This window comes from Sarcophilus harrisii, chromosome 1 (assembly GCF_902635505.1).
Source record: "Sarcophilus harrisii chromosome 1, mSarHar1.11, whole genome shotgun sequence".
Lineage (NCBI taxonomy): Eukaryota > Metazoa > Chordata > Mammalia > Dasyuromorphia > Dasyuridae > Sarcophilus > Sarcophilus harrisii.
This window is the reverse complement of record NC_045426.1, coordinates 672,697,162-672,706,929: the sequence shown is the minus strand read 5'-3', so window position 1 is coordinate 672,706,929 and position 9,768 is coordinate 672,697,162. Positions and strand designations below refer to the sequence as shown.

The 9,768-nt window shown below is 52.6% G+C and overlaps 1 protein-coding gene across 6 annotated transcripts; it reads left to right on the top strand.

The window, feature by feature from the left end:
- Positions 1 to 1,470: 1,470 nt before the first annotated feature.
- TGFBR3L (transforming growth factor beta receptor 3 like) lies at positions 1,471 to 7,426 on the top strand. 6 transcript variants are annotated; one of them, XM_031948324.1, is made up of 8 exons: positions 1,471 to 2,965; positions 3,303 to 3,374; positions 3,815 to 3,948; positions 4,544 to 4,843; positions 5,010 to 5,151; positions 5,302 to 5,460; positions 5,668 to 5,741; positions 6,244 to 7,426. In XM_031948324.1, the coding sequence occupies exons 1-7, from the start codon at positions 2,896 to 2,898 to the stop codon at positions 5,739 to 5,741; spliced, it is 951 nt and encodes a 316-aa protein (XP_031804184.1). In that variant the 5' UTR covers positions 1,471 to 2,895; the 3' UTR covers positions 6,244 to 7,426. The 6 variants fall into 6 exon arrangements, with proteins under 6 accessions (XP_031804184.1, XP_031804185.1, XP_031804182.1 ...); XM_031948325.1 differs by having other exon boundaries at positions 3,785 to 3,948; positions 5,350 to 5,460; XM_031948322.1 differs by having other exon boundaries at positions 3,785 to 3,948; positions 6,322 to 7,426.
- The last annotated feature ends 2,342 nt before the right edge of the window (positions 7,427 to 9,768 follow it).

The following is a 9,768-nucleotide window of genomic DNA, read 5'->3' as shown; positions in this document are numbered from 1 at the left end:
TATTTTATTTTATTTGGGGGGATTTGTTGGGGGTGGGGGTGGGGTGGGCTGATTCTTACATGGGGGTGTCGGTACCTTCAGAAACTTTAACCAAAGTCGTGTTTGGCTGCTTGTGGCAGTGGTTCAACAGTGGGCAAGTGGTGGGGACTCATTTTAATCTGTGCTTTGTCAGCAGAAAAGGTAGATGTGGGCAAAGACCTTGGGTCCTGATTCCAGAGGCAGGGCAGAGGGTGCTCCCAGGAGCCAGGTGGAGTGGACTGGGGTACTTCCCCCTCGTTTCCTCCCTCATGCAGATCCGGGGCCTTCCCCACTCATCCAGCCCTGAGCCAGTCCCAAAAGTGGGGGGATCTGCTTTCCAGCTCTGGGATGAGTTGACCATCTTAGATGCCTGCTCTTGGAGTTCCAGGCGTGTCCTTCTTGGGGTCAGGGTTTGGAGATGCGGTAGCCGTGAGGGTCCAGGCAGCAGCAGGGCTCTGGCATCGCCAGGCAGAAGGCAGCGGACATTGGTGTAGCGGGACGTGAAGGGATGGCGGACAGGGCCGGCAGGTGGGCCGGAGGGAAGGAGTGACAGTGCAGGTCCTGGCGGAGGGTCCAGAAGAACCGGGCAAGCCCCGGAGCCTTCCCCGGGGGCCTCAGATGGAGGAAGAGGGAGGTCGGCAGAGATGGTGTGAGGATGTGTGAGGGTGGCAGAGGTGGGGAGCAGAGGAGAAAGCTCAGCGTGGGGCGGGACACTTGGCAAGGGTGGACAAGCTTAGTGAGAGAGGGCAAAGAGGAAGTGCAGAGGGCAGGAGCACAGAGTGGCTACGGACCCTGGCCCCAGCAGGCTGCCCAGGCCTGCCTTCAACTCATCCCTGGAGCTGGCCCTCCATTCTGGCTCGTGGGTAATGGAGGCCCGGCCTCCCAGGACTGGCTGAGCATGAGGGGGCTGGCTGCCTTCTCGGCCCTCCCCAGGATGGGAGACAGGGCGGGACCCTGGAGAGCATCTAGGATGAGATTCTCAGGCCCCTCAGACCAAGAAGACAGATTAATCAGTCCCCAGGGCTGCCTGGCCCACCTTGGCCCTTGCCTTGGCAGGTCCCCAGAGAAAAGGCAAATGCAGTTTTATTGCATTGTTTCTTAATTATTATTATTATTATTGTTATTGTTGTTATTATTTACATTGATGCGTGAATACAGGTGGTTCTTGCCCCCTCCCCTGTCCCCCATTGGCCTCCAGAGCCGCCAGAGGTGGTGAGCAGGGGGGTGGGGAGGGAGGAGGAAGAGAAGAGGTCTTTCTTTTTTTTCTTGATGCATGCAGATCCAATGGAACACACACACACACACACACACACACACCCAGAAGGCCCCCCTTTCCCCAGGCAAAGGAACCAAGGCCAAAGGCAAGGACCGCACAGCCCGATGGACTTCACTGGCTCAGTGTAGGCTTTAGCATCCCTGTAGTCTCCTTGGTCTCTGTTCTCATGGGCCGCCTGTTAGAGCTAGAGGAGTTCGTTTCTTTCTCTGCCCAGAGGGACACGGGCACATCTCCCCCTTTGCTTGGCCACGCGGCCAGCAGAAGGGGATTCGGGGCTTGTGCCCTTCCCCATCCCGCTCCCGAAGGCTGTCTGGGGGCCCCTTTGTGCCAGGGGAAACCAGACCCTGTCCCTCTCCCATACATCTGAGTAGCCAGTACTTGTCCCCCACGCCCTGGAGCCAGGTAAAATGATTTTCACAAGGGGGAAGGCCATCTGCTTAGTGGCAGGGCCCGGCTGGCTCTGTTTTGTAACTGTCCAGTTTTATTTTAATTTAACTTGTTTTGTGAGCCGTTGTGCTCTTTCCTCCTCCCTGGGCCCAGCCCTCATTTCAGTGTTAAATGGAAACGTGCCACCTTCCCTCCCCCCACCCTCCACCAGCCAGTCTTCCCAGAGTCCCGGCTGTTAGTCCTGTCCCTCCTTCTCCAGCTGAGCTTCCTGAGCTGGTTCCCAGGCTGGGTTAGCCAGATGCCTGAGCCACCCCGTCCCCTCTTCCCTCTCAGGACCTGTCCTGGGACCCTGGCCGACTTCCTAGGGAAAGGCCGGGAGAGCCAGCGTGGGGGGTAGCGGTGGGGGGAGAGCTGAGTGGGGCCTAGCTCTCCCCAACCCCAAGCTTGTGTACCTCGTGGCTGAAGGCAGTGGTAGAAGCACGTGTGTGCCCCCTTCTTACAGGGGTCGGGGGTGGGGTGGGTGCCTACTGGGGGGCACCTGGGCCAACAGTATTGCCCCATTGTCCCTTTTTCAAAAACAAAATGCCCTTGTTTGTAAACCCTTCTTAGAAGCTTGAAAATAAAAAAAAAAAAAAATAATAAAAAACCACCACCAAAAAGCCCTTTTCCTTAGCTGTGTCCTGAGTGGAGAAGGGGTCCTGGGAGTGGGAGGTGGGAATGTGGGAGGAGGAGATAGTATGGTAAGAGAACTGGAGGTGAGGGAGGGGGGACGATGGGGCCAATGGTGGGGGCTGAGGCCTCAGTGGGAGAAAGGATTCATTCTCCTACCTGGATTGGGTCTTTGGTCTTCCCGATGTGGGGAGGTCAGGTGAGACTATTCTTAATCCTGTGTCTCCCAATATAGCGACTAAGGCCTTGAGCTGCTCTTTCCTGCTCCAATGGGCTTAGCTCAGGTGTCACTTTGGGGAGCCCCCCCCCCCCACCTGCCTGGATCTGCAGCCCTGCCAATGGATACCTTTTCCCCGAGGTGGCAGAGGGAGGGGGAGGCCATGTGTTTCCAATCCTGTCCCGAGCCTCTGGGTCTCGAGACTCGGGAGTGGCTGTCCACAGCCCCACGTCAGCGCTAGTCCTGGCTGCAGCCAGTCCCATCCCAGAAAGGCGGGAGGCCAGTTACAGCAGACTCCAAGGACACTCCCGGGTCCCTTCGAGGCAGCATGGTGGGATTGGCCGCTTTCCTCCTTCCCCTCCTCCTGCAGGCTCCCACAGCTCCCCCAGGGAGGATGGGTAAGAGTATCTCGGCCCTCATCCTGGCTTGCCCCAACCCCATCTCTCAGGGCTCTGTTCTTCCAAGGGCTGGGGGAGGCCCTGTGGACCCCTCAACCTTCAGGCTTCCAGATTTCCCTGACTTCCCCTTCAAGTCCTTTCCCATCTGGGCCGCCCTTCCTGGAGAGAGCTGCTGAATTCTAATCTCTGAAGAGACATTCTCTATCTTGGGAGGCTTGTCTTGACTGAGGGACCTAGTGTAGCTAAGGGGAGGGCAGGGGAGCCCATCATCACTGCTGGAAAAGGGAACCTGGCCCTGGTCACTTAGGGGATGGGTTTGCCTCCCCTTCCCTCCCAGGTCTACCAGAACCTTTCTCCTCTCTCTGTTGCTCCCAGGACAGCCCTGGGGGAGGTAGAGTCCGGCATGAACGTGAGTAGGGGCGTTTGTTTTGGGGAGGGAGAAGGTGGTAGCTGGAGACAGGTCTGCTCAGTAGCTGTGCTTCTGTACCCCAGGCTACCTAAACCACCCCCCATGTACTCATTGGGTTCAGAATTTATCCTCATTTTGGGAGGGGGAAATAAGACCACCCAGGCAAGCCTAACAAGGGCCCTGAATACCACTTCTGGATTATCCCAGTTGGCCAGCCGGACCCTGCCCACCCCTAGGTCCTTGTTTGTACTTCCCCGTACTTGATGTGTCCTCCAGAGGCGGGGAATTTAAAAATGGCCACAGTTGGGGTGGGGGGGGCGCAGCTTGAAAGGTTTGCCCACTTTACCCTCTGGAGTTTGGGGAGGGGTCTACAGAAGTGGGGGAGAGCTGGCACATGGGCTTCCCCACAGCCAGCATCACGCAGCTTTCTCTGCGGCCAGTTGGCCTGTCTCCTGCCCTGCCTAGTCCTGGACCTCGGCGCCCACCCTTCAACTTGATTGTCTCTAGCTCGGACACGTTCCAGAGGTCCCCAGGGCCATGCGTGGTGCCAGCCAACAGTCCTGTGTTTGTGGAGGTGACGGGGAGGGCTGGGGCTGGGATCTGGGGAGGGGGAACGGAGCTGTGGATGGGAGTAGGGGATGGTGGGCCCGTGCAGCCAAGGGGCTGTGAGTGTGTGTGGTGGGTTTGTATTCCAAGGCCCTGGACCAGTTTTCCGGCTTCCTCGTAGTTGCTAGCTTAAGTTTGTTTCACTGCTCTGGGCTCTGGTTTAAAGCCCATCTCAAAAGGTAACCGGGAAAGTGCTGGAGAATTCAGAGGAGAAGGGTTTAAGCCAGGGCTCTGCCGCATACTTGGTGCGCCCTCGGACAAAATGTACACCCCTCGACCTCAGTTTGCCCATCTGTAAAATGAGAGGAGTGGGTTGGATCACTCAGTCTCTTGGCTCGTAAGTCTGTGATCCTATGGTGGATTGTGGGAGTGGGGAGGGGAGGAGAGGATGGATTGTATTTCTAAAATATAAAATATAAAAAGGTAGCTCTATGAACTGTGGATTGGTAGAGTGGCCATGTGGGACAGTGGATGCCACTTTGAGGGGTGGTGGCTGGGAGCCCCGTGCCTCGGCTCACTTTGCAGCTGGCTCGCGTCCTGTTCTGTCCCCTCCTGTCCCTCAGGCCTCCTTGGCTCAGCCCTCTTCACGATGGGGCCTTTTTTTGCACCGATGCTTCCTGTCACCTTCCTCGGACCCGACCCAGGGCTCCCCACTCCTGCTGCTGCTAAGGGGTGGCTGTCCGGCAGAAGCCTCTGTCTCCTTCCACCCCCCACCCCCCGGGTCCCTGCCCCAAACCAGACTCAGTTTCCGCCTGCGCCCCATCTTCAACGCCTCCGTGCAGTTCCTACACTGCCAGCTGGGCCTCTGCCGTCGCCGGGGGGCCCCAAGGAGAGGGCCCCGCAGTGCTGACCAGCCCCCAGGGGTCCGTGAGCTTTGGGGGGCATGGGAGCCATTAATTTCAGAATTGGTGGGGGCTTCCTCGGGCAACAGGTGTCTGGGTCTTTGGTCTGGTCTGGAACAGAGGGGCAAGGGTGGAAGAGGGGGGTGGTGAAAGGGGAACCTCAACTCTAGCTCCTTCTGGGTCTCAGTGTCTGTCCCAGGATGAAGCCTGCACCGGCAGTGGAAGCAGGGAGGAGGTCGCAGGAGAAAGCCCCCGAGTGCACATGCTGTCCCAGCCCATCATTGTCACTGTGCCCCACCCCCCCCACAGACCCCCTCGCTTCTCCCCTGGTGAGACGCTTTAGTCTCTTCCTCAGGGTAGTTTAGAGGGGAGGGAAGGCTGGATTTCGGAGTCCTTGAGAAGGCAGCACGGGGGCTGGGATGACTGGGTCCCCAAGGGGAAGAAACACTAGAGGACCACACCTGCCCCCTCCTTCCCAGATCAGTCACAAACCAGCCTGGGCCAGGTCCTTCCTTCTGCCCCCCAAGGCACCGGCTGCGGGGGTCTGGACCCTGCCCCGGTTGTGGCCATTGCTGTGTCTGCCTTCATCCTGGGGGCTGTCCTCACCGCCAGCTTGGGTCTGATCTATGTGCAGACAGGTAGGAGACCTCTGCATTTTGGGGTCCCCCGCCTGGGACACTTCCCTCAGGAGGCTCACTGAACACCCATTTCTGCCGTCCCCACACTTTGGCCAGCATCGCCCAGGGGAGGGGCTTTCTTTTCTATTCCCCACAACTGGGGTTCCCCCTAGGCAGGATTTGGAGGGGCTGCTACACTCCCCAAATCAAACCTGCACTTCCTCCCAGCTCCACCCCCACCGAGGGCAGCCCCTGGCGGATCTCCAAGCCCCTCCCAGCCTAGGAGGTCTCAGGAAGAGTAGGTAAGTGCGGGAATTGGGTGCTAAGGGGTCTCAGGTCTGAGCTGTTTTACTTAGGGTCTTGGTGACGGAGTGGTCTTGGAATGCCTGGGAGAAGATACAAAGAGAGAGAGACAGAGAGAGAGAGAGACAGACAGACAGAGAGAGAGAGAGACAGACAGAGACAGACAGACAGAGAGGCAGACAGAGAGAGACAGACAGACAGACAGAGACAGAGAAAGAGAGAGAGAGTGTGTGTGTGTGTGTGTGTGTGTGTGTTGGGGTGTATGGGGAGGGGACTGTGTAGAAGGGGTGTGTGTATGTGTGGGTGGGTGTGGCCAGCCATGTGCTATGGTGAAAAGAACCCGGGACTTTTGAGTCAGAAGACCAGAATTCAAGTTCTGACATTCACACGTCCCTTCTCAGAACCTCTGTTTCTTCCTCTATAAAATAAAGGGGTTGGATAAATTTTATCTCTAAGGTCCCTTCCACTTCAAAATCTTATTCTCTGGTCCTTTTGCTGCAGGGTCCTGGTCCTATGAGCAGAACCGGGAGGATGCTCCATCCTCATGGTCACACTACAGCCCTGTTTCCCTCTCCCTAGGATCTCCAAACCTGAAAAATAAACCTGACTTTTCTGCAGCTGGAAGCCCTGTACAATGACAGACTAAGGGGAGGGGAAGAGGGGCCCACCCCCCAGGAGTCCCAAGACCCCAGCTCTTGTCAGTATGGGCTGTGTGTAGCCTTGAGTAAATTCATTTCTCCTTTCAATTCAACAAAAAATGAATGAACACTTATTATATGGCAGGCTCTGTATTAAGAACAGAACAGTCTTTTTACAATTTTATTGGGGGGAGGAGATTCGCCCCAAGACCCCAAACTCACAGGAAAAGATCTGCCCTAGAGCTCACGTTAGAGATATTGGACATGGGACTGAGCTAGGCCTTTCTGACTCCAAGGCTAGCTGTAGATCACCCCATCTCTGTCTCTAAAGAAATTGCAGATTTAGCTTTTGATGATGTTTCCCTGAAAGTGGCCCAGGGCAGTTCCCAAAGGTGATGTTGTAGAGGAAATTTTCTTTATGTCTACAAGGCCAGAATCTAGAAGATCATGTTAAGTAATGAAGAATTCCCCCTCCTTTGTAGAATTGTTGTCTTGGAACTACCTCCTGTCAACTGAGCACCGATCTCCTCCGGGAGCTGCTCCTGCCAGCATTAGCTGGTCCGGGGTTGGAGAGGGAAAGAAGGCAGAGTCTGTCCATCTTCCCTTTTTGCTGAACTAAAATAAACGTACAAGGGAATAGGAAGAGTGAGAGACCTCCCTGTTAACTTGATAGACTCTGATGAAGGAAGGGGCCAGCTCATCAATCAGTGGACTAGCCTCTGACTGGCACCTGTCATCTAGGAATCGGCTCTATTCACGGGGAGCCAATCAGAGGCAAGATCTTTGCCAAGGTGTTGAGATACATGCTTACCCGCACTAGAAGTGCCTTTTAGATGCTTACAGGCAAAAAAATTCCCTTGTAGTCTTACCTATTTGGGAGAGCTTGTTAATCCCTTTGATCAGGGATTCTTATTGGCCTTTTTAAGCTAGACTCTGGGTGACAAAGGTTTGGCAAAAATCCAGACCTCCTGACGGGGCTCCAGTCCTCTAGGTACAGAAGTCAGGGTGGTGATTCTCTTCCTTTGAAAATAATAAATTTTGGGGCAGCTAGGTGGTGCAGTGAGCACTAGTCCTGAAGTCAGGAGGACCTGAGTTCAAATGTGACCTCAGACTCTTCCTGGCTGTGTGACCCTGGGCAAGTCATTTAACCCTAATTGCCTCGGGGGGGGGGGAAGGAAAGAAAGAGAAATGAAGGAAGGAAGAAAAAGAAAAGAGGAAGGAAGGAAAGAAAAAAAAAAGAAAATACTCTCTTCCAGTTAAATATTAGCTGTGCCAGAAAATCAAATTGGATGCTTTGGGGTGCGTTCTCTGGGATCTGAGGAGATTCAAGCATTTGCCCCTCCCTGACAACCTTCAGTGGTTGCATTAAAAATCTCAACTCTTAACACACATTAGAAATCCAACCTTCCAAAGCCGGTAGGCAGTGAGATGATGATGTTCAACTCAAAAGTGCATTGTTATGCAGATTTAAAAAGCAAGCTATGTTTTACCAAGTTCCCATTGGTTATCTCGCTTGATTTTTGTAAAGAACTATTTCAACCCAAAAAATTAAAATTGAAATGTGTAGAAATAGCAAAACTAGATGCAAAAAGTTTCCTTCCCTTCCACCCTCCACCCCAGAAAAGAAATTTAATTCCGATCGAGCTCACAGGACGTGGAGTTTCTCAATGGAGAGGACTTTGGATCTGTTGAAAACTGGAAACCTTCATTCCCGAGTGAAGAACCAGACTATCCTGAACAAAAATGAGCATCCCCAATGAATCCCCATAATACACAGAGCAATCTAAATGAACGCCCAGACAAGTTATCTTAACTCATCATGTCACTAACCTAAAACTTCACTATCCCAGACAAGAAACTTCACATGTGGATATTCAGTTGACAACTCAAGACCGCTTCAATCTCAACCACATGACCCATGATTCCTGTCCTGCCTTTCGCAAATCTGGAAAAAACTCGTGTCACTTGAGCATCAGTTAACAACTTGGGAGAGAATGTGGTTTGTAATTGTTCCCACCAGGTGGTGCACTATAACCATTAGCTGAGTGGTCTCCTCAAGGTCAGTTTGACGCATGTGCAAAGGGTCTCTTTTCATTCGACTGGTGAACTCTGCCAAGCCACTGGCTTCAAAAGGGCCTTGCCACAGAAAAACAAAAACAACGCTCCGTGAGCTGAGTTTCAAATTCTACCCAAGGAGTTAGTTATTAAATGTCACACCCGAACTATTAGACTTCGAGACCTTTTATTCATTGTAGCCCTACCCCAAAGTTTGGCCCGAAGGAAAATGTCAAAATAAAGCTCAAATACAGCTTAGGTCTGGATTTCCTTAATGGGAGTAATGGACTCCAGGTCCCACATAAGCGTCACCAAGTATATGGGGATTGAGTTTGAGGCAGCGTTTGCTTCATGATTTACCCTCTATCCCTTCCTCCCCTCCCCAAAGAATAGGACCAAAAGGACACATTGGAGTCCTGGGATAAAGGCGTAAGGACAGGGCGCTGACAGGCAATTCAATCACCCCCAGGTGGTTGAGACTGTGAAGAATGCAGAACGGTCATTTTCCTTTAGCTGGTCTGTGTTCTCTGATTTGTTGTCGTTTAACCTTCATTCTTGAAAATGACCATGACCTCAGGGAGATGATACCATGGCATGCAAATAAGTTGGATTTAAGGGAGGGAGAGAAGGCTGTTCAAGGTCATCTGCCTTATTTTCTCTTCCAGAGCCATCTGGGTCCAGTGGCCAGATAGAGATCAGGACGACATGGCCCTGGATGCAATGGAAGATCTTGGCCTTTTTAAGCTAAGGTCTTTAGTGGTACTCTTAGTGATAGGGAGATTCAAATATCCTGATTTGGCTCCTGAGCTCCAGCAACAGGAACCATGATGGTGGTCTTCTTTGAAGAGCATATTTTTATTCCCCAATTGATAAATGGTCAAAGGATATGAACAGACAATTTTCAGTTGATGAAATTATATCTATAGTTCTATGAAAAAGTGCTCTAAATCACTATTGATTAGAGACATGCAAATTAAAACAACTCTGAGGTATCACCTCTCGTCTCAGATTGGCTAAGATGACAGGAAAAGGTAATGATAAATATTGGAGGGGATATGGGAAAACTGGGACACTAATACATTGTTGGTGGAGTTGTGAAATGATGCAACCATTCTGGAGAGCGATTTGGAACTATGCTCAAGGAAATTTTAAAGCAGGGAAAGGGACCCATATGTGTAAAAATGTTTGTAGCAGCTCTTGGTAGCAACGAATTGGAAAATGAGTAGATGCTGATCAAATGGGGAATGGCTAAACAAGTTGTGGTATATGAAGGTAAGGGAATACTGTTCCATGAAAATGGTGAACAAATTGATTTTAGAAAGGCCTACAATGA

What these genes read in the sequence shown, in the direction of transcription:
- TGFBR3L (XM_031948322.1), top strand. Translation starts at nt 2,896, where the DNA reads ATGGTGGGATTGGCCGCTTTCCTCCTTCCCCTCCTCCTGCAGGCTCCC. An exon ending in AGCTCCCCCAGGGAGGATGG is followed by an intron (nt 2,966 to 3,302) that starts GTAAGAGTATCT and finishes CTTCCCTCCCAG; the next exon opens with GTCTACCAGAACCTTTCTCC. An exon ending in ACAGTCCTGTGTTTGTGGAG is followed by an intron (nt 3,949 to 4,543) that starts GTGACGGGGAGG and finishes CCTGTCCCTCAG; the next exon opens with GCCTCCTTGGCTCAGCCCTC.